Source organism: Peromyscus eremicus, chromosome 5 (assembly GCF_949786415.1).
Source record: "Peromyscus eremicus chromosome 5, PerEre_H2_v1, whole genome shotgun sequence".
NCBI classification, from domain to species: Eukaryota; Metazoa; Chordata; class Mammalia; order Rodentia; family Cricetidae; genus Peromyscus; species Peromyscus eremicus.
In genome coordinates, this window is record NC_081420.1 from 101,146,716 (window position 1) to 101,170,455 (window position 23,740).

Consider the following 23,740-nt stretch of genomic DNA (forward strand, 5'->3'; position numbering starts at 1 on the left):
TTAACCAGATCCAGCAAGCCACTTTCTTGAGATGGATGCAAAATCTATCTGTGAGCCAAGCTGGGGGGTGGGGGGGAAGGAGGCAGACACAGCACCTGTATTGCAGAATATCTATGATGGCCCTGGAATTGGTGCTAACTGTGACTCGGGGGTTAATGATTAGCCAGATGCGGTCTAATCTTCCCATAGGACTGTGAGCAGTCACCTGCAGAAGAAGTCACAGAAAGCAGCATGTTCCCTTTGCTCCTTGTGGCTAGGCTGATGGTTCTGAGCCTAGTGACTTCTGCTAAGAGCCAGGCAACAGACCCCCTAACTGGCTCTGAGGACCAACCACTCTTCCGTGGAGCTGATCGACATGACTTTGCCATCATGATCCAACCAGGAGACACAGAATGTTTCTGGCAATTTGCTGAACGGATGGGTTACTTCTACTTCAGCTATGAGGTGCGTGGAGGCCTCTGGCCATCCCTTGGATAAAGTGAGTCAGGTTTTCGATGGAGCCATGGTCTGGTTACCTATGCTGCTGTGGTTGTCGCTTGTGAACTACAGTTAGAGAGCACCTCTGGATGAGAGTTGGAGGAATAGCCGGCAACAGGGGCTCAAGCATATGGGTCGGTCTAGACCTGGCGACTACAGAAGTGTGTCAGATCCAAAGGGCAACACCATGCTTCTTCAGGAGAGGCAGCCTCCACCTTCCCTCTGATCTGAGGTGACAGGAGAGCCAATCCCTTCTAAAATAGTTACCTATGCAGCACAGAGTTAGACGAAAAAGTCACATAATAGATTTCAAATGAAACCACTTCAGTCAATGGGATGCGGGCCACGTCAGTTCTTCCTGCCTCTCTTAACCCCAGTAAACTGGGGAATAACCAGCTCAAAGCTTGTCTATGCAACCAGACAATTCTAGTGCTTTTTTTGTTTTTAAGATTTATTTATTTATTTATTTTATGTATATGAGTGCTCTATCTGCATGTATGCCTTTATGCCAGGAGAGAGCATCAGATCTCATTATAGATGGTTGTGAGCCACCATGTGGTTACTGGGAATTAAACTCGGGACCTCTGGAAGAGCAGCCAAGTGCTCTTAGGCACTGAGCCACCTATTTCTTTTAGGAAGGTACCTATCCCTTGGGCAAGTACACCCAAAGAGGTTAATGCCATCTAAAGATTCTGAGGTTAATATTAAAGTTAGAGGTACTTTCTTTCTTTTTTTAAGTTATGGAGGCTCTTAGGGGAGACAAGGTCTCATGTAGCCCTGGATACAGCAAGGAGGTGGCCTCACACTTGAGATACAGCCAAGGATGACCCTGAACTGGTGATCTCCCTCCTCCACCTTCCAAGTGCTAGGACTACAGGTGCACACCAGCAGGCTTTAGTTCACACCCAGGACCTTGTGCACACCAGCAGGCTTTAGTTCACACCCAGGACCTTGTGCACACCAGCAGGCTTTAGTTCACACCCAGGACCTTGTGCACACCAGCAGGCTTTAGTTCACACCCAGGACCTTGTGCACACCAGCAGGCTTTAGTTCACACCCAGGACCTGTGTACACTAGGCAGGTGCTCCGCTGAGTGTAACCTATCTCTCCTCTGTTTTTATCTTAGAAACCTTTTGGCTTTTTTTTTCTTTTTAATTTTTTGAGATAGGATCTCAATATGTGGACCTTACTGGGTGAGAATATGCAAGGTTCATGTGTTTCCCAAAATATGTGCTACCGCCACCATACCCAGCCATAACTTTCTAATATTGATTTACATAGTAGCAAGCTGTATTGCTCTTACTCCACTAAAATTAACTTATTCTTTTTTTTTCTTTTTGGTTTTTCGAGACAGGGTTTCTCTGTGTAGCTTTGCACCTTTTCTGGATCTCGCTGTATAGACCAGGCTGGCCTCGAACTCACAAACATACGCCTGCCTCTGCCTCCCAAGTGCTGGGAGCCACCACCGCCTGGCTTATTTTTTTATTTTTCAAGACAGGATTTCTCTGTGTAGCCCTGGCTGTCCTGTAATTGGCTCTACAGGCTGGCCTTGAACTCAAGAGATCTGCCTGCCTCTGCCTCCCAAGTGCTGAGATCAAAGGTGTGCATCAGCACATCCAGCCTAATGTACCAGTCTTTCTTTCTTTCTTTTTTTTCTTTTTTTTTTTTTTTTGAGATGGATTTCTCTGTGTAGTTTTGGTGCCTGTCCTGGAACTCACTCTGTAGCCCAGGCTGGCCTCGAACTCACAGAGATCCGCCTGCCTCTGCCTCCCGAGTGCTGGGATTAAAGGCGAGTGCTATCACCGCCCGGCTCCTAATTTACTAGCCTTTTATGGTTTATGTTATACTAGACCAGCGCTGCTATTGAGCTTACTGTGGACAAGTGTCCAGAAGTGCTGTGTGCTTTGGGTAGGGGACTCTCACACAGCAAACACCCAAATCTGGGTCACCCCAGGGAGCTCAACCACCCCAACGTCGGCCAGGAACTCCACAGGCAACTGCATATGGCACTGATCCATCCATATCTGTGTGGCAGGAGAGCTGGTTTCTTCCTTATCAGGGGGATGGTTTGGGTGACTCTATCCTACATTCTGTGTGTGACACTGAAGAACGCTCAGCATTGATGTGGCTTCCACAACACTTCATGGTGGCAACTAAAAGAGCCACATCGGTTTTGAGCTTCCAGACGAGGGCTGGGAGGGTGGTCCCACCACATGGACTGCTGCGCTGATGCCGTGGGTGTGCTGGTCTGACCATGTTGCTGGTGTCTGAGTGACGTAGTAGGGACCTTTTCTTTTTTTTTAAATGGTGATGGAAGGTTCAGCTCATTCTCGGGATGTCACATGACCGCCACATTGCTGTCACGGCACATACTCCACAGGGTTTCCTTATTGACACTTCCCAGGATGTTCGGGGCCAGATTAACTTCGCTACACAAGAGACAGGTCTGTATTCATTCCCAAGGCTATGATAATAATCGTAAGTTGCTATGAAATTGGATATAAGAGCCGGGCAGTGGTGGTCCACACCTTTGATCACAACACTCAGGAGGCACGGACAGGGAACTCTGTGAGTTCGAGGCCAGCCTGATGTACAAAGTGAGTTCCAGGACAGCCAGAACTGTTACACAGAGAAACCCTGTGCCAAAACACAAAACAAAACAAAATTAATAAATAATGAAATAAAATAAAAAAAGAAACTTCACACTTTCAGTCACCAAACAGAACACTTTGTAGGGAATTATTCCAGTTAGGACACTTTTGTCCATAACGTGTCAATAATGTGTCAATTTCTCCTAGATTTCTTTCTTTTTCTTTTCTTTTTGTTTTGTTTTGTTTTTTTGTTTGTTTATTTGTTTTTTGGTTTTTCGAGACAGGGTTTCTCTGTGTAGCTTTGCGCCTTTCCTGGAACTCACTTGGTAGCCCAGCCTGGCCTCGAACTCACAGAGATCCGCCTGGCTCTGCCTCCCCAGTACTGGGATTAAAGGCGTGCGCCACCACCGCCCGGCCTTGTTTTGTTTTTTAAGACAGCATTTCTCTGTGTAGTCCTGGCTATTCTGGAACTCATTTTGTAGACCAGGCTGGCCTCAAACTCATAGATTCACCTGTCTCTGCCTCCCCAGTACTGGGATTAAAGGGTGTGTAGATGTAACCAACCGTCTTATTAAATAAGAAACACAGAGCCAATACAAAAATGAAAGCCAAGAGATCAGAGCTAAGAGCCTTACCCGCCTGCTGCAGCTAGCCTCTTCAGCCAAGAGGCCTCTCTGAAAGAGAGCTACTTCCTGTCTGTTTGTCTTTATATAGACTTTCTGTTCTGCCTTCTCATTGGTTGTAAAATCAACCACATGACTGCCTTGTCACTGCCTGTCTGTACAGACCTCCAGGTCTTCTATGGTTGGTATTGAGATTAAAGGCATGTGTCTCCAATGCTGGCTGTATCCTTGAACACACAGAGATCTACCTAGCTCTGCCTACCAAGTGCTGGGACTAAAGGCATGCGCCACCACTGCCCAGCTAGGAAAAACATTTTTTGTATCCAGTACAGGAGTTATCATTTAACAAAACGTAATTATAAGTGTGTCAAAAATAGTTCTATTACTTCCTAAACAGGTGTTACTGTAGTTATTTTGAAACCAGGGAACAAACTAGAGGTGTTAGTGAATGACTATCATCCCAGTGTTTCAAAGGCTGAGGCATGAGAATTCTGGGTTCAAGGCGAGACTGAGCTACATAGTGAGACCCTGCATCAAATTAAAAAATAAAACAAGCCGCACAGTGGTAGCAAATGCCTTTAATCCCAGCATTTGGGAGGCAGAGACAGGTGGATCTCTGTGAGTTCAAGGTCAGTCTGATCTACAGAGTGAGTTCCAGGATAGCGAGAACTACACAGAGAAACCCTGTCTTGAACCGCGCCCCCCCCCCACAAAACAAACAAACAAACAAACAAATAAAGCAAACTGGTGAACAGCTGTCTAGGGGAACCTTAAGACAGGGTGGGACACCTAAAACATAGTAATAAGATCTAGGAATTCCCACAGGTTACTATCAGCTTTGTCTAAAAAATGAGCAGAATCGCTTCAGTTCTATACAAGTGTATCTCAACTTTGGAGTCTTCTACGAAGGGCCTGAAATGGATCACAAACAGAACCAAAGGAAACAGCTGAACGACACTCTGGATGCGATTGAGGTAATGGGCTTAGTTAGCATCCTGGGGGTGGGGCCTGAATGCTGACTCAGGATAGAAACCACAGGAGGAGTGGAAAGATCCAATGTAGCAGCATGCAGCATGGAGCATGGAGCTCCCGTTACAGCTCCATCTAGCCCACTGCCTGTTTTCATATGTATTCACAAGGTTGGGCAGCTACCCCTAGTACCTAAAGCACAACAATCTCATGTCCTCTAGAGAAACTCTATGCACATCCTGACTGCCCCCATTCCCTCCAGAATCTCCCAATGCTAGTAGAATCACTGTTGTACTGTTCCTATAGGTTTTGTTTGAAATTTTATGTAAACATGTGACTTTGTGGCGGCTTCTTTCACAAAGCATGGCTTTGTTTGAGACAAGGTCTTACTATGCCTTGAACTTACAGAGCTCCATCCATCTCTTTAGTGCTGAGACTAAAGGCATGTGCCACCATGCCCAGCTTCATTATTTATTTAGTTTTTTTTGAGACAGGGTTTCTCTGTGTAACAGCTCTGGCTGTCTTAGAACTCGCTTTGTAGGCCAGGCTTGCTTGGAACTCACAGAGATCCGCCTGCCTCTGCCTCCCAAGTGCAGTAATTAAAGGCGTGTACCACCACTAACCCATTTTGATTACTTAAAAAATAAAAAAACAGGTCTCACAGGCAGAGGCAGACAGATCTCTGAGTCTGAGCTAGCCTACAGAGCGAGTTCCAGGACAACTGGAGATATGAAGATAAAGACTGTCTTCACATGCTTATTGACCATTTTTAGATCTTGAAGAAAATGTCTGTTCAGATCCTTTGCTCAGGGCTGGGGCTGTAACTCAGTGCTAGCGAGTCCTTGCCCAGTCTGTACAAGCACCAGCAGCACACACAGCCTCCCTCTGACATGTGATCTGCACACATCTTCTCCCATCACTTTGTCTCCTCGGCACACAAAAGCTTGTGTTCTGTAAACCTACATCTTATGGGAACAGAGCCTCATTCGTTTGACAGTTACACATCATTTATGACTGCTTTTGGGATATAATGGCAAAATTTAGTACTTGCAAGACACATCTTGCCAAAGGTGTTTCTTTATAAGCCTAACAGTTTGTAGGGAGAAGACATCAGTTAGGAGGGTAATGACAGGCTGAGCATACATTTTTTTAAAAAATAATTTATTTATCTTTGTGTGCAGTGGTGTTTTGCCTGCATGTATGTCTGTGTGAGGGTGTCAGATCTTGGAATTACAGACAGTTGTTAGCTGCCATATGGGTGCTGGGAATTGAACCCGGGTCCTCTGGAAGAGTAGTCAGTGTTCTTAACTACTGAGCCATCTCTCCATCCCCGAGCATACATCTTTTTTTTTTTTTTTTAAATAGAGATTTTTTTTTAAATTTTATTTATTATGTATACAGTGTTCTGTCTGCACATATCCCTGCAGGCCAGAAGAGGGCACCAGATCTCATTACAGATTTTTTTTTTTTTTTTTTTTTTGAGCCACCATGTGGTTGCTGGGAATTGAACTCAGGACCTTTGGAAGAACAAGCAGTGCTCTTAACTTCTGAGCCATCTCTCCAGCCCCCGAGCATACATCTTAATCTATTGTTCTACAACTATTTCTGGCACCGATAGTGACTTATACTCGTAACCTCAACAGAGAAGGTCAGGAATTCAAAATTATCCTTGGCTACACAGAGTTTGAGCTCAATAAGAATGTTTACCTCAAATGTGCAAGGCTGTGTTTAGGGTGCTGAGTTTTCTGGGTAGTAGGCAATCCTTCTTACTACTGAGGTACATCCCAAGCCCCCACCCACACCTCCCAACTTTAAAACTACCCCAGCAAAGTTTTGCAAATACAGCCAAAGTACCATTTTTTTTTTCTTTCGGTTTTTTTCAAGACAGGGTTTCTCTGTGTAACAGCTCTGGCTGTCCTGGATCTTGCTTTGAACTCACAGAGATCTACCTGCCTCTGCCTCCCAAGTGCTGGGATTAAGGGTGTGCGTTCTTTATTATCAACTGCTCTAGTGCTATGGATGTCAGAATCATGAGTAATATGACTTAGGTACTTAGTGCAAGGGAGGCCCAGCCGGCAGCCAACGCAGCTTTCTTTTTTCCCACAGCACAGCACACGAAAGGTGCAGAACAATGTTTTTCACATGTGGCGCTACTACAACTTTGCCAGGATGAGGAAAGTGGCTGACTTTTTCCTTCTCCAGTCCAACTACACCTATGTGAACTGGTGGTCCGCAGCTCAGAGCCTTGCCATTGTTCTTTCTGGGGTCCTTCAGCTATATTTCTTGAAACGTCTTTTCACTGTGTCAACTACTAACACAAAGCCAAGATGCTAATATACAGCATCTTCATCAAAGCTTTGATCAAATCAGCTTTTTTTTTTTTTGGGGGGGGAGTCAACTTAAATCCTATATTTGTTCATCAATAAATGCAAATGGCAATAATAAAAAGAGTGCTGATGCTGATATTCTAAAATATGTATTACGTGATAAACAAAATACCAGTTTTTGAGACAGGGTCTCACTATGTAGCCTTGGCTAGCCTAGAACTTGCTGTGTAGGTCCAGCTGGCCTCAAACTCGAGAGATTCACTTGCCTCTGCCTCCCCACTGCTGCCAAGGTGTGTACTACAAGCCCCCGACCCCCACCCCCACCTAAAATACCATTCTCTCTACAACTGTCCCTTCCCCTCACGGACTCCACTTAGAAGGTAACAGAAGAGCCTGGAAGGGGGTCCTGAAGATGTAGCCCAGTTTCCGAGTGCCCGCTTTGCCCGCAGCAGCTTTGCCTTTGATCCTTAGCACCCCCACATCAAGCAGAGTGGTAGCACACAGGTCTGAACCCGAGGACTCCAGAGGTGGAAGCACTGAGATCAGCTTCAGCCAGTTCAAGACCCTATCTCAAAACAAGTTAGAACGCTCCGAAGGAGTTGAAAACAATGGGACAAAGTCTAATTTTGTTAAGTGTCCTTAAGAATTTTTTTTTTTTTTGAGACAGGGTTTCTCTGTGTAGCTTTGCGCCTTTCCTGGAACTCACTTGGTAGACCAGGCTGGCCTCGAACTCACAGAGATCCGCCTGGCTCTGCCTCCCGAGTGCTGGGATTAAAGGCGTGCGCCACCACCGCCCGGCTAAGATAACGTTTTGTTTTGTTTTGTTTTGTTTTTTTGGTTTTTCGAGACAGGGTTTCTCTGTGTAGCTTTGCACCTTTCCTGGGACTCACTTGGTAGCCCAGGCTGGCCTCGAACTCACAGAGATCCGCCTGGCTCTGCCTCCCGAGTGCTGGGATTAAAGGCGTGCGCCACCACCGCCCGGCTGTCCTTAAGAATTTTAATCCATTGTGTAGGGCTGTAAAGGTCAGCATGCCCTCCCTCTACCTTGTCCCAGGGACTGAACTCAACATCAGGCTTGGTGGCCGATGTCCTTATCCACTCTACCAGCCTACCACTGAGCTATCTTGCTGGCCTCACAGTGCCTTTTTGTGGTTCAAAATATTTTTCTTTAAAGGATGTTACCTTGGGAAAGTAGGTGTGGTAACACAGACTTAAAATAGCATCCATCACTTGAGAGGCTGACTACAGTGTTTCAGACCAACTTAGACACAATGTGAGAAAATTGTATCTAAAATAAAAAAGATGCTGGGTAGTGGTGGAGCACACCTTTAATCCCAGCACTCAGGAGGCAGAGGCAGGTGGATCTCTGTGAGTTCAAGGACAAGACAGCCAGGATTACACAGAGAACCGTCTCAAAATAAAATAAAATAAAATAAATAAAAATTAAAAAAAAATTGTTTTGAGCCCAGTGTGGTTGTTCACCCATTTGATTCCAACATTTAAGAGGCAGATGGATCTCTTTGAGTTCAAAGCCAGCCTAGTCTACACAGCAAGTTCCAAGCCTGTCATGGATACATAGTGAGACTTTGTTTCAATTAAAATAATGTAACAAAAATATTTCAACACAGGCAGGGAAGATGGCTCAGAAGTCAAGAGCCATCTGTTTCAGAGAGGACGTTGGTTCCCAGCACACCAACACAGGGCAGTGTACAATTGCCTTTAACTCCAGCTCCAGGGCATTCAACCCCTCTTCTGGCCTGAGGACACTTGTATCCAAGTGGAATATACTCATACACACACAGCTTTTCTTTTGAGACAGGGTTTCTCTACATAGCCCTGGCTGTCCTGGAACTCACTATATAGACTATTGGCTTTGAACTCAGAGATCCACCTGCCTCTGCCTCCTGAGTGCTGGGATTAAAGGTGTGTGCCACCATGCCTGGCACACATGCAATTTTTAAAAATGGGGGTTGGAGAGACGTTCAACGGTTTAAAAAAGCACAGGCTGCTCTTGGAGGAAACCCAGTTTGGTCCCAAGCAACCCCACGGTGGCTCACACACATCTTTAACTGTTACACGAATCCTGATAGGAAAACTTCCGACTACCTGTAAGACCCTCTTTTGGCCTCCATATCATGGTGCACACACATACGTACATGCAGACAAAACATTCACATACAAAAAATAAATGTAAAACCCTTTTAAAAACATATTTCAGTATTTATTTACACCTGTTTGCCAGATCCTATGTTATATGCTTTACAATCATTAATTATGAATACTGCTGTTACATTGACAATTAAAGGCGTTTTTCCAGTTTTGTGGGTTTTGAGTTTGTTTTTTTGGCTGGCCAGGAACTCCTTTTGTAGACCAGGCTGGCCTCGAATCCACAGAGCTCATCTGCCTCCCCGGTGCTGGAATTAAAGGTGTGCATGACCGTACTCAGCAGTTTCATGTTTCCCTCCGACCCCCCTTTTAACAAAGGAAGAAAATGGAGCCTAAGGTGGAGTAACTTGTCCAATACCACACACTGGCAGGGGGTAGGAATGAGGCTTGAGTATAGGCTCTTCCACACCACACACCTCTTACCACCGAGAAACATGGCTGAGTTGTATCTATTATTTTTACTAAATTCCATCTGTAAAATCACAGGCATAGCTTACTACCCTTATGTGGCTGTTTCCATCTTTAATGATATTAAAAAAATAGTAGAAAGTCTGATATGCTATTACTAGGCTGGAAAAGAGTGTTATCACAGATAACAATAAAACTGCCCCTGTCCTCAGTGCAGCAACTTAGAAGCCGTTATCAGACCAAGTCTGCTGAAGCAAACAAAGTCGATGCAGGTGGAGAACAGAAACACTATTTACTATACAAACACTTGACAGCCTTTCGGGTTGTTTGTTTTAGATTTTTGAGACAGGGTCTCACTAGGTAGCCCAGGCTAACCTTGAACTTGCCAAGTAGCCCAAGCGGGTCTTGTGATCCACCTGCTTTTGCCTCTAGAGGGTCTGAAACCCTATTTTTAAGCCATTTCTGTTGAGTAAGAATCCAAGGTGCATGTATCCGTGTTCTCCAAATTCAACGTGATGATGTTTGCACACACAGGAAACAGCTAAGTCCTCTCACACAGCGAAAAGGTCTTGGGATGATCATCCTAAGTCAACGTCTCTTCATGCCGTACGTATTCTCCAATGTCTGCTTGATGAAACACCACAATTGCCATGGGGTCCACTTTTCTGCAGTCTTGAGTAGACTTTGCTGCTACCCCAAAACCCTAGAATTGAAAGAACAGACAATAATCTACTCACAAAATAAATGAAACCAAACAAACAAAAACCTATGCTAAAACAGTGTATCTCTGAGAAACTCAAAGGGTGCTGAGAAGTTAGTCTCACAGGTCACTGACTCAAACAACATCCTTTTCAAAAGGTACCTGGTGTCTGTGATGGCCACCATCTCTACTCACCAAAGGAATGTCTGCCATGGAGTAAACCACTACGCCCTGGTACTGAGAAGTGTTTTCAGTGATTCGACCCAGGCCGGATTTCAACACATGGTTTCCATATAAGAAGGACTGCTCTGCTCCGGGCTTTATCCACACTTTATACTGAAAGAGGGTTAGAAACCAAGAGGCGAAAATGCTAGTTATATCCCTGTGGGAAGAGCAGCTGTTGCTTCTGTGTTTAAGGAGAGGTGGGAAACAGACAAGCAGATAAGTTCCCTTTAAACTGGACCCTGATCTTTTCATCTTTCACCATGGAGCTCCTTCCTCAGCTCCCACATCTCAGTTCTATAAGCGATTTACAGAACGGACAGCTTAACAGTTTTGGGGGGGTTTTTTGGACCCCAGGATCATTCTCGTCACACCAGCGGGCACTGTGGCGGCTTCTGTTTTCCTACAGATAACTAGGCTATGCAGCTACACGGCATTCCCAGGCCCATATCCCTTCCTAAGCATGTCCAAGCAGCTATACCTATCTCCTTGTGCTGACGCTGTCAGGAACTCGATGGAAGTGAATCTGTGCTCTGACCTAGCCGCCATCCTTGACATCATCCCCGATGGCCAAATGGAGACCAGCCCCACATACCTTGGCATAGGGGGCAAGGAAGTCGAGGGCTGTAACGTGCAACCGGAACTTGTGGGTCTTGGTAAACTTTCCAAAACACGTCCCCAGTGACACTAGCTTATCCCCGGAGATGTTGGCTGCCAGCTTCAGGATCATCTCACTACAAGGTGGAGGGAGGACGGTCCCTGGTGAAGGACGCAGGCCTCCAGCCGGGTACCCGGGACGCACCAAGCCCCACCTCACCTCACATAGTACACACGGTCGTTGTGCAGCCGGAAACAGTAGGTGCCGTCGGGCCTGTCCACCAGGAGCTGCAGGTTCTCCCCGATGCTGAGGGCACAAAGAAGACTGGAAGCTACGCCGGGACCGTCCCGCCCCGGGGCCGCGGCCCCGCTCCCCGCTCCCCGCTCGCCCGTCCCCCGTCCGCCTCCCGGGTTCCTACTATTTCGCAATCTTCTCAAACATGACTCGGGTCTCTTCTTCAGTCAAGGGCCGCATTTTCCCACCAGCTTGGCTCCCAGGACCCTCGTGCCCGGAGAGGCGGAAACGGAAGCCACCTTACCCCGCTTCCTGGCAACACCAAAGCGTGCCTTTCTAGCCCAACGCCACGTGTTCTTCGCGCTAGTGCCACCTAGCGGGGAGGACCTCCGGGGACCGGAAAGCCGGCTAGGTGAGACACCATAGAGAAAGGAACTGTTTCCCAACTGTTTCCGGTTGCAGGCGGGAAACCAGCGCCCTCTCGGGTCTGGAGAGGAAGTGACGGCGTTGCTGGGAAGATGGCAGCTGCGGGGACTCTGCAGTCCTCCTCCGGTACGGCCTCGGCCACGGCGACAGCCACCGCAGCCGCGCTGGGGGAGGTAGAAGATGAAGGGCTCCTGGCGTCGCTGTTCCGCGACCGCTTCCCCGAGGCCCAGTGGCGTGAGCGACCCGACGTGGGCCGCTACCTCCGGGAGCTGAGCGGCTCGGGGCTGGACCGGCTGCGACGCGAGCCCGAGCGCTTGGCGGAGGAGCGGGCCCAGCTGCTGCAGCAGACGCGCGACCTGGCCTTCGCCAACTACAAGACGTTCATTCGCGGTGCCGAGTGCACCGAGCGCATCCACCGACTCTTTGGCGACGTGGAGACGTCCCTCGGTCACCTGCTCGACCGTTTGCCCAGCTTTCAGCAGAGCTGCAGGTGCGGCCGGCCTGATGCCGACAGGCCCATTATCTGTAACTGACAGGGTGCTAGGCATAGCTGACCCATACGTAGAGCACAGAGCTCTCTCCCGTCGCCTTATGAATCCACTTAGAGTTCCCCACAGCTGTCTAGGTAGGTGGGCCATTGTTATTTTACAGACGAGGAAGCCGAAGTGACTTGTCCAGGAACACAGCTAGTAAGTTACCAAGTCAGAGTTGGAAGCCACCACTCCCACATAGGCTGTTCAATAATGATAAGAATCCAGCCAGTCTTGTGGACACAAGCTGTGATTCCAGCACTTGAAGCGCAAGCTCATCATCCAAGTCTGAGGATTGAGTTCGGGCCATCCTGAGCTACATGAGACATTGTATCAAAACAAAACCAACAAAAATCTGTGTAAAGCAGTTCATTGGGCCTGACATAGTTAACACTATATAAATGTCAGCTTAATATATATGCACCTTTATAATTAGGAATATTCAACAGATTGGGCTGGAGGCTATCTGTTTTGAAACTGCCATTGATATGAGGCTAAGTGACATGGAAATCCTATTTGGGAACATCATAGGTCGTCAAAAAAGTTTCCTTTTTGAGCTATATTGTCTTCCTAGGTCCTCAATCGAATACCTTCGTTCTGCTATCCAGCCTTATGTGATTCTAGCTCAGTTTTCCTTTAGAGCCTTTGGGTATTTAAAACAACTTTTGTACCCTCTGTGTCTGAAAAGAGATTCAGGACTTCGTAAAGCCAGTTTCTGGAATTACTTTAGAGAAGTGGAGAAAGTTAAAGAGGAAGAACAAAGGTTGAACAGCAGGCAGCACGTTACATTAAGGCCTGAGGGAATCTTAGGGCAAGAGTGTGCCTTGGAGGCTAGTTAGTACTCCTTTAGGAAAATACTAATAGTTATTAAAAATATGTGTATGAGTGTTTTGCCTGCGTGTATGTCTGAGCACCATGTGTGCCCAAGGATGACAGAAGGGGGTGTCAGATTCCCCTGGGACTGGAGTGGTTATGAGCCATTTGATATGTGTGCTGGGACCTGAACCTGAGTTCCCTGCAAGAGCAGTGACTTCTTAGCTGTCTCTGCAGCCCCAATAATAGCTAGTGAGGAATTTATTTACTCTTTTTATACATTTACTTTATGTCAGGTCCTGTGTACTTCATAAATGTCTTTTTTTGTTTTTCCCCTCCAAGACAAGGTTTCTCTGTGTAGCCCTGGCTGTCCTGGAACTCCCTCTGTAGACTAGGCTGGCCTCAAACTCAGAGATCTGCCTGTCTTTGCCTCCCAAATGCTGGGATTAAAGGGGTGCGACACCGCTGCCACCCAGCCTCATACATGTCATCTTACGTGTCTCTAACTTTCATGCCTTTGTGAGATGGGTCTTCTTACTATTTAACCAATAAAGAGATGGCTCAGAGGTTAAGAGCACTGACTGCTCTTCCAGAGGTCCTGAGTTCAGTTCCCAGCAACCACATGGAGGCTCACAACCATCTGTAATGAGATCTGGTGCCCTCTTCTGGCCTGCAGTCATACATGCTGTATACATAATAAGTAAATAAATCTTAAAAAAAAAAACAAAAAAAAAAAACAGGTCCGAGAGGCCGAGAGGCCAAGTGTCTTGCCATAACTAGTCCTTCTTCATGAGATCCAGAGCAGTTCAGTCCCAAATGTGACAATCCTTGCAGCCAGTCCAGATCTATAAGCCATTTTAAAAGTTGCATGGAGGGAGATGAGTGCCGCCATGTGCACTGTAGGAGGGGGTCTCTCCTTCCATGATGTGGCATCTGGGGATCAGACTCAGGTCAGCAGGCTTGTTGGCAGGTACCAGACACCCTTACCCACTGAGCATCTTGATGACTCCATGTAAGCCATCCATTAATGATATGATCTTGAAAAGTTTCTTAAACCTTCAGTTAAAGGTTTCTTCAAGGGGCTAGAAAGATGGCTCAGCGGTTAAGAGCACTGGCTGCTCTTCCAGAGAACCTGGGTTCAACTCCCAGAACCCACATGGCAGCTTGCAACTGTCTGTAACTCCAGTTCCAGGGGATCTGACACCCTCACACCAATGCACATAAAATAAAGTATTAAATTTTTTTCTTGGGCTGGAAAGATGTCTTAGAGGTTAAAAGCACTGGCTGCTCTTCCAGAGGTCCTGAGTTCAATTCTCAGCAACCACATAGTGGCTCACAACCATCTGTAATGAGATCTGGTGCCCTCTTGTATCATGCAGATGTACATGCAGGCAGAACACTGTACACATAATAATTTTAAAAATTTAAAAAAAAATTTTTTTCTTTAGCCAGGTGGTAGTTCTGCATGCTTTTGATCCCAGCACTTGGGAGGCACAGGCAGGCAGATCTCTGTGAGTTTGAGGCCAGCCTGGTCTACAGAGAGAGTTCCAGGATAGCCAGGGCTATGCACAGAAACCTTGTCTCAAAAAAACAAAAAAAAAGTTTCTTCAAGTATAATAGGAGTTATAGGTTTGATGTGAGGAATTTGAGACAGGTTCTTCCTATGTATCCCTGGCTGGTCTGTAACTCACTATGTAGGTAAAGATAGCCATGAACTCACATCAGCCTCAGCTTCTGGGAATTTGGGAGTATACCACCACACCCAGCCCTGTGTGAAGACTTTAAATAAACCAGGTAAACCATCAAGCCAGTGCCCAGTAAATGCTTGGTAACTACCTAGTGTGCAAAACAATGAGATCTGTTTTCCTAATTGGTTCTAGGAACTTTGTGAAGGAGGCCGAGGAGATCAGCTCCAACCGGCGGATGAACACCCTGACTCTAAACCGGCACACAGAAATCCTGGAGATTTTAGAAATTCCCCAGCTTATGGACACTTGTGTCCGAAACAGCTACTATGAAGAGGCCCTGGAGCTTGCTGCCTATGTACGACGACTGGAAAGGAAATACTCCTCCATCCCTGTCATCCAGGTAGCCAACTTGCCCAGAGGGCCCTCAAGCTGGTGATCTTGTAATTATTAGTTCTGTGATTGTGACTAAGCTTTTAAGTAGAAGCCTTTGCACATTTCTTACCAATTTCTGCCAGCCAGGTAAGCTGAACAGAAGATACTGGCTCGCTCATTCAAAGATCTTTTGTTGTTGTTGTTGTTGTTGTTTTGTTTTGTTTTTTTTTTCCGGTTTTTCAAGACAGGGTTTCTCTGTGTAGCTTTGCGCCTTTCCTGGAACTCACTTGGTAGCCCAGGCTGGCCTCGAACTCACAGAGATTCGCCTGGCTTTGCCTCCCGAGTGCTGGGATTAAAGGCGTGCGCCACCACCGCCCGGCTGTTGTTTGTTTTTTGAGACAGGGTTTCTTTGTGTAGTCCTGTCTAGTCCTGGAACTCACTGTAGACCAGGCTGACCTCAAACTCACAGAGATCCACCTGCTCCTGCCTCCCTAGTGCTGGGATTAAAATTAAAGGCGTGCACCACCACCACCACCACCACCACCACCACCACCACCCAGACAAAGATCATATTACTTATGTGCCAGACACTAACTTAGGTACTAGGAATACCATGTGAACAAAGCATTCAAGGCCATGGCTCTCACGAAGTTTCTATTGTAGTGAATGTCTGATAATTGACAAATAATAATATTGTGGATATTGGTAAATATCTGAAATAAGCCAGAGAAAGCCAGGCAGGCATGATGGGGTATGCCTGTAAACAGCACCTGGAAGGTAGAGACGAGGATCAATCAGGAGTTCAAGGCCATCCTTAATTACTTAGTGAGTTTGAGGCCAGCTTGCTGAGATTATCTCAAACAACCAAAAATAAAGTGAATTGGGGACTAGGGTAGTGGCTGGAAATGGTTATGAGAGTATGGCTTTGCTGGCATGGTCAGGATGAGAAAGAACTGGCACTTGAAGGTCTAGGGAGACAGCAAAACAAGAAGTAGGAGAAGTAAAACAGAGTGAGGTGGAAAGAAGTTGGAGTGTTTCGGGAGTCCCAAACCAGCCACTCTTACTGCACTATCATGAGAAAGGATGGGGCATTAGGAAGCAGGTGAAGCTGGAGAATCAGGCAGGCCTGGAGATCGTGGTGTATAGTTGGGAGTTTGTTGGTTGTGATGGGAAATCCTAGGAGGATTTTTGAGCAAGAGAGTTAGTTATGCAAGCAGATCTCTGTAAACCTGCAGGTGTAAGCTTTAGAAATCCACTGTATGTCAGGAAAGCCATAAGAATGTTGGCCTCCAGTGTCCAGGGTTAGTAGGATGGGTCCCAAAGTATTTTTCCCAGTGTGTTGTGACTCAGTGTATCTGTATTGTCAGGGCATTGTGAATGAAGTGCGCCAATCCATGCAGCTGATGCTCAGCCAGCTGATCCAGCAACTGAGGACCAACATCCAGCTGCCGGCTTGCCTACGTGTCATTGGCTATCTTCGGCGCATGGATGTCTTCACTGAGGCTGAGCTGAGGGTGAAGTTTCTTCAGGCCCGGGATGCTTGGCTTCGCTCCATCCTGACTGCCATCCCTAATGATGATCCTTATTTCCATATCACAAAAACCATTGAGGCCTGCCGGGTTCACCTCTTTGATATCATCACCCAGTACCGTGCCATCTTCTCAGATGAGGACCCCTTGCTGCCACCTGCCATGGGAGAGTACACTGTGAATGAGAGTGCCATCTTCCATGGCTGGGTGCTGCAGAAAATCTCACAGTTCCTGCAGATGCTAGAGACCGACCTTAACCGGGGTATAGGTGGTCGCTTGGACTCTTTGCTGGGCCAGTGCATGTACTTTGGGCTGTCCTTTAGCCGAGTGGGGGCTGATTTCCGGGGCCAGTTGGCTCCTGTTTTCCAGAGGGTGGCAATCAACACTTTCCAGAAAGCAGTTGAGGAAGCAGTAGAGAAATTCCAGGATGAAATGACTTCCTACACCCTCATCTCGGCTGCAGCCATCCTGGGTAGCAGTAACATGCCTACTGCAGTGCCAGCCACACAACCAGGGACATTGCAGCCACCAATGGTGCTCTTGGACTTTCCACCCCTTGCCTGCTTCCTCAACAACATTTTGGTTGCTTTCAATGATCTTCGTCTCTGCTGTCCTGTGGCCTTAGCACAGGATGTGACTCGGGCCTTGGAGGATGCCCTTGCCAAGGTGGGTAACTTTCTGCTACCTTGATCTGCCTTTGTTAACAGCCAACCAGGCTTTTGTATTAAACCATATAACCAGGTGCCTGCTGACTTTCAGAGGTTTAGTGTGGTCTTAAGGGTTTTTCTGATTGAGCAGCTCTGATGATTGATGACTCTTTGTGGGGATGTGTAGGCAGAAGTTTCTATCCTGCCAGCAGCTCCCAAATAAACACACTGAGGCTTATATTAATTATAAATGCTCGACCAATAGCTCAGGCTTGTTACTAGCTAACTCTTACATTTCAATTAACCCATATTTCTTATCTATACTCTGCCACATGGCTTGGTACCTTTTCTCAGTATGGCATGTTCATCTTGCTTCTCCTGGCATCTCTGGACACTCCTCTGACTCCATCCTTCTTCATCCCAGCATCCTCAGTTTGGCTCTCCTGCCTAACCTTATCCTGTTCAGCTATTGGGCAGTCAGCTTCTTTATTAAACCAATCAGAGTGACAAATCTTCACAGTGTACAAAAGGATTATTCCACAGCAGAGATGATCCTGGAAGAAGCTGTGAAGTAGAGTACCTATGGCAGTCATTTGGCATGCACAGTCTATTGCTTGATACCAGATTCCCATGAACTCAGCAGCTTGAAACAGTACATATATCATCCAGTTCTGTGAGCCAGGAGTCCAGGGACACTGTCTCTGGGTCCTCTGCTCAGGGTCTCACAGGTTATATTCAAGGTGTCAGCTGGGTCCAGGCGTCTGTTGGAGTTAGAGCTCTGGGCTGTTAGAGGCTCATTCCAGTTGTCAGGTGTTATTCTGTGCCATTGGAAAATTTACAGAACTGAGGTCCTCAGCTCCTAGAGACCATCTATCACAGATAGCTCACAACGTGGCTGTTTCTTTCTCAGTGCTGGCAGGAGAACATCTCCCCTGTATTTCGTGATGCTCCTCTACTGGAACTGGAAACCATACCAGAACATAACAAGTTGGGTCATAAATCCACCAATGAAGTCACACAATAGTGACTATTGACCACAGTGCTGAATTTGAACAAGATAGCAATGAAATGTACTGTTGGGAATCAATAACTTTCTTTTTTGGTTTGTTTTGTTTTTCAAGATAAGTTTCTTTGTGTATCCCTGGCTGTCCTGGAACTAGCTCTGTAGACCAGGCTAGCCTTGAACTCACAGAGATCTGCCTGCCTCTGCCTCCTGAGTGCTGGGATTAAAGGCAAGTGCCCTCATTGCCCCGCTATGAAAACTTTCTTCATGCTGCACGTTTGTGCTCTTCCACATAGCAGCAGTAGTAGACTTCCTCTGTGGTTGATTGTTGGCATTCTTGTCTTGTAGGTAACCAAAACAATCCTGGCATTCCATCGTGCCGAAGAGGCTGCATTCAGCAGTGGGGAGCATGAAATCTTTGTCCAGTTCTGCACTGCCTTCCTGGAAGACCTTGTTCCTTATTTGAACCGCTGTCTTCAAGTCCTTTTCCCACCAGCTCAGATAGCCCAGACTCTAGGTAAGAGAAAGGAAAGAGTTTTAATTGTTTACCTTTTTACAGGGTCTGTGTAGCCCAGGCTAACCTGGAACTCAGAGATCTGTCTTCCTCTATCTCTCCAGTGCTGGGATTAAAGGCATGAGCCATAGCACCTAGCTCTGGTTTTCTTTTATTATTATTGTTGTTGTTTTTGGTGTTTTGAGACAGGGTCTTATTTAACCCTGGCTGTCCTGGAACTCTCTCCATATGCCAGGCTGGCCTCAAATTCAGAGAACCTCCTGAATGGTTGGAATTAAAGGTGTGTGCCACCACTGCCTGGCCTATTTTTATTATTTTTAAGTATGTATTCATGTCAAGTCTATGTGGGGGATATGTATATGTGAATATATTTTTAATTTAAGTCTCACGTAGCTGGTCTTGAAATCGATATGTAGTTAAAGCCATTCTTGAACTTCTTTCTGGTCATCCTACCTCTACCTTCTAGGGGCTGGGGCTATAGGCATGCACCACCACTCCTGTCTTAAGAGTAAGAAGTTTTAAATTGCCTTACAGGTGTTTAATTTACATAAATAAGTAATGTGTGCATTAGTATAAGTCAGTGTCTTTCTGAAAATATACAAAGGTGGGTAACCATTACTAGCACCTGTTTTAGAAGTCTGTCACCCTTAAGATCCCCTTGGTAGACACTCTTCAGTTGTACCCTGGCAAACTTTGAGTGCTGTTGCTCTCTCGTTTCTGAACATTTTATAGAAATGGAATCATATACTGTGTGGATTATCTGGGGAAGTGGAAGACGCCAGTCACAAAAGAACCACTTATGTGTGCTTCCCTTTATATAGAATACCAGAGAAGTGGTTCTGTTGGTGTCTGTAGACTAGGTAGGCCTTACTGTATATTGGAAGATGACCTTGAACTCCTAGTCTGCCTACCTCAGCCTCCTAAGTACTAGGATTACAAGTGTGGCAGAGAAGTGGTTTTTTTTTTTTTTTTGGTTTTTCCGAGACAGGGTTTCTCTGTGTAGCTTTGTGCCTTTTCCTGGAACTCACTTGGTAGCCCAGGCTGGCCTCGAACTCACAGAGATCCGCCTGGCTCTGCCTCCCGAGTGCTGGGATTAAAGGCGTGCGCCACCACCGCCCGGCGAGAAGTGGTTTTATTTATTTACTTTTTTTTTTTTTTTTTTTTCTAGACAGGGTTTCTCTGTGTGGTTCTGTGTAGCTTTGGAGCCTGTCCTGGAACTCACTCTGTAGACCAGGCTGGCCTCAAACTCACAGAGATCTGCCTGCCTCTGCCTCCCGAGTGCTGGGATTAAGGTCATATGTCACCATGTCTGGCTAGAGAAGTGGTTTAAAAAATATTTTTCTAGGCACTTGGGAGGCAGAAGCAGGCTCATCTGACTTGAGGCCAGCCTGGTCCACAGAGTAAGTTCCAAGACAGCCAGGGCTACACAGAGAAACCCTGACTTGAAACAACAACAACAAAATTTTCCCTCACTGGGCCTGGTCTAGATAGTGAGTTCCAGGACAGCCAGTGCCATGTGGAGAGACCCTGTCTCAAAAAATAAAAATAAGACCAGTAAAAAATAGGTTTTCCTTAGTTATAGCTCTTTTTTGGAGTGGGGTGAGGCGAGGCACATGACCTTCGACAAGGGTAGCTGTTCTCCACCTTGGCTTGGCTCTTCTCTTGTGTCTAGCCCAGGACTCCAGTGTCTCCTGGCTCTGGCCCCACCACCCTTACTGTGGGCTCCGGTATAATAGCATTCTTCCCATTAGTACAAACATGCTCTTCTTGCTGTAGTGGAGTATGTAATTGTGTCTGTTCTTTACCCGAGTGCGCCCACCCCACCCCCCTGCCGTGGTCTCTGCGTTGAATTTAATGACTTTTTTTCCATTTCCTTTTTCTACCATCTGGGTCAGGCATTTCACCCACCCAGCTCTCCAAGCACGGAACCCTTGGGCATGTGAACATCAGCGCCATCCAGGAGCCTCTCGCCTTTATCCTGCCTAAAAGAGAGACCGTCTTCTGCCTAGATGACCAGGAGCTAGTGCCGGACCTCGAGGTTCCAGCGCTAGAGCCTTCTGCCGAGCAGCCCGGCCTGGAGCCAGTTACTTCAGCGGCCCCTGAGGCCGGGTCAGAGAGGAGCGATCCAGGGGAGCCGCTGCCTGGGGAGCCAGTGGAGGGGGAGCCGCTGCCGGCGCAGCCGCCCAGTGAGGAGCCATAGGCAGTGTCCCCTGCACCCAGACCGGGGAGCAGCACTAACGGCACAGAGCTGCCGGGCTATCTGGAGAGGGGAGGCCGCCCCGTGTGTGGAGGCTGAGACTGCTTTGCCTAGTGGTACGTGGGAGCTTTAATAAATCCGACGACTGTCGCCACCTGGCTGCTCTCTGGGATGACGGGTGCCCGAGGTCGCGCCGGAACTACGCTTCCCGGCGTCCCTGGCGCTAGCGGGAGGACGAGCGGCGGCGTTTCCGGCGCCATGGGGCTGCTGGGTGGGCTGCTGGTGGCGGCGCGGCTCCCGCTGAGCCGGGCGCGGGGCTGCAGCTCGGCGTCGGCCGGCCTAGAGGGCCCCGCACGCACGCGCTCCTACTGGCGGTACCTGAGGCGCCTCGTGTGGGGCGCGCCGCAGCCGCCATACACGCGCGTGTGCCAGGTCGGGGACCCGGTGCTGCGCGCCGTGGCGGCCCCGGTGGAACCCGCGCAGCTGGCGGGGCCGGAGCTGCAGCGGCTGGTGGGGCTGCTGGTGCAGGTGATGCGGCGGCGCGGCTGCCTGGGCCTCAGTGCGCCGCAGCTGGGGGTGCCGCTGCAAGTGCTGGCGCTCGAGTTCCCCGACGCGCTCTTCCGCGCCTTCTCACCGCGCCTGCGCGAACTGCGTCAGATGGAGCCCTTCCCGCTTCGGGTGCTGGTGAACCCCAGCCTGAGGGTGCTGGACAGCCGCCTGGTCACCTTCCCTGAGGGCTGCGAGAGCGTCTCCGGTTTCCTGGCATGTGTGCCTCGCTTCCAGGCCGTGCAGATCTCAGGTGCAGGGCACGGGGTGGCGGCAGGGTGACTGTGCTCTCCTTAGCCGGAGACTGCAAACAGCAGGACCCAGGAGCGCACTCCGGGCTGACAGCAGGGTAAAACCCGCTTAGATGGATGGCAGGGTGCCAGCCGGGGAGGCTGCTTAGACAGGGAGTCTGTCCGTGTCTGTCCCTCCTCTCTTACAGGTATGTACAGATTCCCATGTATGGGGGTCTGTATCACACGTTTTTCCTATTTACCTGTCATGGTGGGCTTGTGTAGGAAAGTGGGACCCAACTTTATCCGCACTAAGGCATCAAATCATCCCATGCCTATCGTCCACATTGTTTTATAGAATGGGTTATTATTTGCTACTGTGCCAAGCTGAAATAGCTTTGATAAAACAGCGCCTGAGAAGAACTTTGAGGAGGGACGCGCCACAGCAAGAGGATTTCTTATCCTTGCCCTATAGTAGAGCTGGGAATCAGGCTGAATAAAAGTTGGCATTGAACGAAGTTGAGGGATCCTTTATAGGAGGGATAAGGGCTGTTGTCCACATTCACTTTCAGATGTTGCCTCTGTAGATAGGATATAAACAGGCATAGCCAGGGCAGTTATCAGGAAACAGGGACAGGAGGTCAAGGACATTCAGCAAACCCTCACCTCAGCCAGCCTGTAACTTCCTTTGCAGGACTGGACCCAAGAGGAGAGCCAGTGGTGTGGTCAGCAAGTGGGTGGACAGCCCGAATCATCCAGCATGAGATGGATCATTTGCAGGGCTGCCTGTTCATAGACAAAATGGACAGTGGGACATTTACCAATCTCCACTGGATGGAGGTGAATGACTGAAGCCCTCTTGCCTGACTGAGGGTCTGGAAAACTGGCCTGGAGACATTTCAGGTTAAGATGGGCGCATCTTTTGTGCTTCAACTTGGAATTGGTTCCAATCTGACAGTAAACAGTGGACTGAGATAAAGGAAGATGACAGAAATGCTTGTCCTGAAATCCGATTTGGACAGAATCCTGTTACAGCATGAGTAGAAATACACCCTTGAAGAAGGAGTGGGGGTATTTTCTGACAATTCTGCATAGGAAGAAGTGGGCAGGTAAACATTCTCAATACAGATGACTTCATGAGACACACATTCTACCCACACAGCCAATGCCTGATAATAATGTAGTCCAGTATCTGGAAGTTGTTGTAAAATACAGGTAAAGTTTGGGTGGCACACTTTAATTCCAGCACTCTGGGGGCAGAGACAGGCTGATGTTTGAGGCCACCCAGAGGTACATAGTGAGACTGTCTCAAAAACAACAACAACAAAACGTTAATCAGGGAGGGATGGCTTGACAGTTAGGTTAAAGAGTACTTGCTTTTCAAGCAACGGTAGCACACGCCTTTAATCCCAGCACTTGGAAGGCAGAGGCAGTTAAATCTCTTGAGTTTGAGGGCAGCCTGGTCTACAGAGTGAGTTCCAGGATGGCCAGGTATACACAGAGAAACTGTCTTAAAAAAAACAAAACAAAAAAAATTTTTTTCCCCAGAGCTGAGGACTGAACCCAGGGCCTTGTGCTTGCTAGGCAAGCACTCTACCACTGAGCTAAATCCCCAACCCCACAAAACAAAATTTTTTAAAAAGTATTTGCTTTTGCAAAAGGCTGCAGTTCTGAGACAACTCATTACACCTGTAACTTCAGCTCCAAGGAACTGAGTGTCTCCTGGCCTTCACAGGCACTGTTCTGTGTACAAACTCACAGAGAGCCACACACACACAGTTACAATAAAATCTAAAAACCAAAGCTTCTATCAGCCACTTTCAATCAGCAAAGAAAACAATGAAAGGCCAACCAAGTCTTGCTACAGAATCAGTTCTGGCCCTTTCAGGTTTTCAAGTTAGAGGACTTAGAGCTGTGTAAAGCTCATAGG

At 47.6% G+C, this 23,740-nt stretch overlaps 3 protein-coding genes across 5 annotated transcripts; 2 read left to right on the forward strand and 1 right to left on the reverse strand.

Annotated features, from left to right (window-relative positions):
• The first annotated feature begins 201 nt into the window (after window positions 1–201).
• On the forward strand, window positions 202–7,058 carry Tmed6 (transmembrane p24 trafficking protein 6). Its single transcript, XM_059262574.1, has 4 exons — window positions 202–444; window positions 2,795–2,921; window positions 4,517–4,665; window positions 6,767–7,058. The coding sequence occupies exons 1-4, from the start codon at window positions 232–234 to the stop codon at window positions 6,992–6,994; spliced, it is 717 nt and encodes a 238-aa protein (XP_059118557.1). The 5' UTR covers window positions 202–231; the 3' UTR covers window positions 6,995–7,058.
• Window positions 7,059–9,186: 2,128 nt separating this feature from the next.
• Window positions 9,187–11,610, reverse strand: Nip7 (nucleolar pre-rRNA processing protein NIP7). Its single transcript, XM_059264057.1, has 5 exons — window positions 11,500–11,610; window positions 11,301–11,387; window positions 11,079–11,217; window positions 10,457–10,597; window positions 9,187–10,264 (listed from the first exon to the last, which is right to left on the reverse strand). Exons 1-5 carry the CDS (start codon window positions 11,553–11,555, stop codon window positions 10,145–10,147), a joined length of 543 nt encoding a protein of 180 aa, XP_059120040.1. The 5' UTR covers window positions 11,556–11,610; the 3' UTR covers window positions 9,187–10,144.
• Window positions 11,611–11,675: 65 nt separating this feature from the next.
• Cog8 (component of oligomeric golgi complex 8) lies at window positions 11,676–23,122 on the forward strand. Of its 3 annotated transcripts, XM_059264055.1 has the most exons (6): window positions 11,676–12,231; window positions 14,965–15,172; window positions 16,512–17,339; window positions 18,672–18,840; window positions 20,733–20,909; window positions 22,505–23,096. In XM_059264055.1, the coding sequence occupies exons 1-6, from the start codon at window positions 11,834–11,836 to the stop codon at window positions 22,660–22,662; spliced, it is 1,938 nt and encodes a 645-aa protein (XP_059120038.1). In that variant the 5' UTR covers window positions 11,676–11,833; the 3' UTR covers window positions 22,663–23,096. The 3 variants fall into 3 exon arrangements, with proteins under 3 accessions (XP_059120038.1, XP_059120036.1, XP_059120037.1); XM_059264053.1 differs by lacking the exon at window positions 22,505–23,096 and having other exon boundaries at window positions 11,683–12,231; window positions 20,733–21,142; XM_059264054.1 differs by lacking the exons at window positions 11,676–12,231; window positions 14,965–15,172; window positions 16,512–17,339; window positions 18,672–18,840; window positions 20,733–20,909 and adding an exon at window positions 21,254–21,833 and having other exon boundaries at window positions 22,505–23,122.
• The last annotated feature ends 618 nt before the right edge of the window (window positions 23,123–23,740 follow it).

Excerpts from the sequence above, each read along its gene's own strand:
- Tmed6 (XM_059262574.1), top strand. The coding sequence starts at position 232 with ATGTTCCCTTTGCTCCTTGTGGCTAGGCTGATGGTTCTGAGCCTAGTG. Across the intron at positions 445-2,794 it reads ACTTCTACTTCAGCTATGAG|GTTCAGCTCATTCTCGGGAT; the intron begins GTGCGTGGAGGC and ends TGGTGATGGAAG. Across the intron at positions 4,666-6,766 it reads ACACTCTGGATGCGATTGAG|CACAGCACACGAAAGGTGCA; the intron begins GTAATGGGCTTA and ends TTTTTCCCACAG.
- Cog8 (XM_059264055.1), top strand. The coding sequence starts at position 11,834 with ATGGCAGCTGCGGGGACTCTGCAGTCCTCCTCCGGTACGGCCTCGGCC. Across the intron at positions 12,232-14,964 it reads AGCTTTCAGCAGAGCTGCAG|GAACTTTGTGAAGGAGGCCG; the intron begins GTGCGGCCGGCC and ends AATTGGTTCTAG. Across the intron at positions 18,841-20,732 it reads TCAGATAGCCCAGACTCTAG|GCATTTCACCCACCCAGCTC; the intron begins GTAAGAGAAAGG and ends CATCTGGGTCAG.
- Nip7 (XM_059264057.1), bottom strand. The coding sequence starts at position 11,555 with ATGCGGCCCTTGACTGAAGAAGAGACCCGAGTCATGTTTGAGAAGATT. Across the intron at positions 11,388-11,499 it reads TTTGAGAAGATTGCGAAATA|CATCGGGGAGAACCTGCAGC; the intron begins GTAGGAACCCGG and ends TTGTGCCCTCAG. Across the intron at positions 10,598-11,078 it reads TCCTTGCCCCCTATGCCAAG|TATAAAGTGTGGATAAAGCC; the intron begins GTATGTGGGGCT and ends ACCCTCTTTCAG.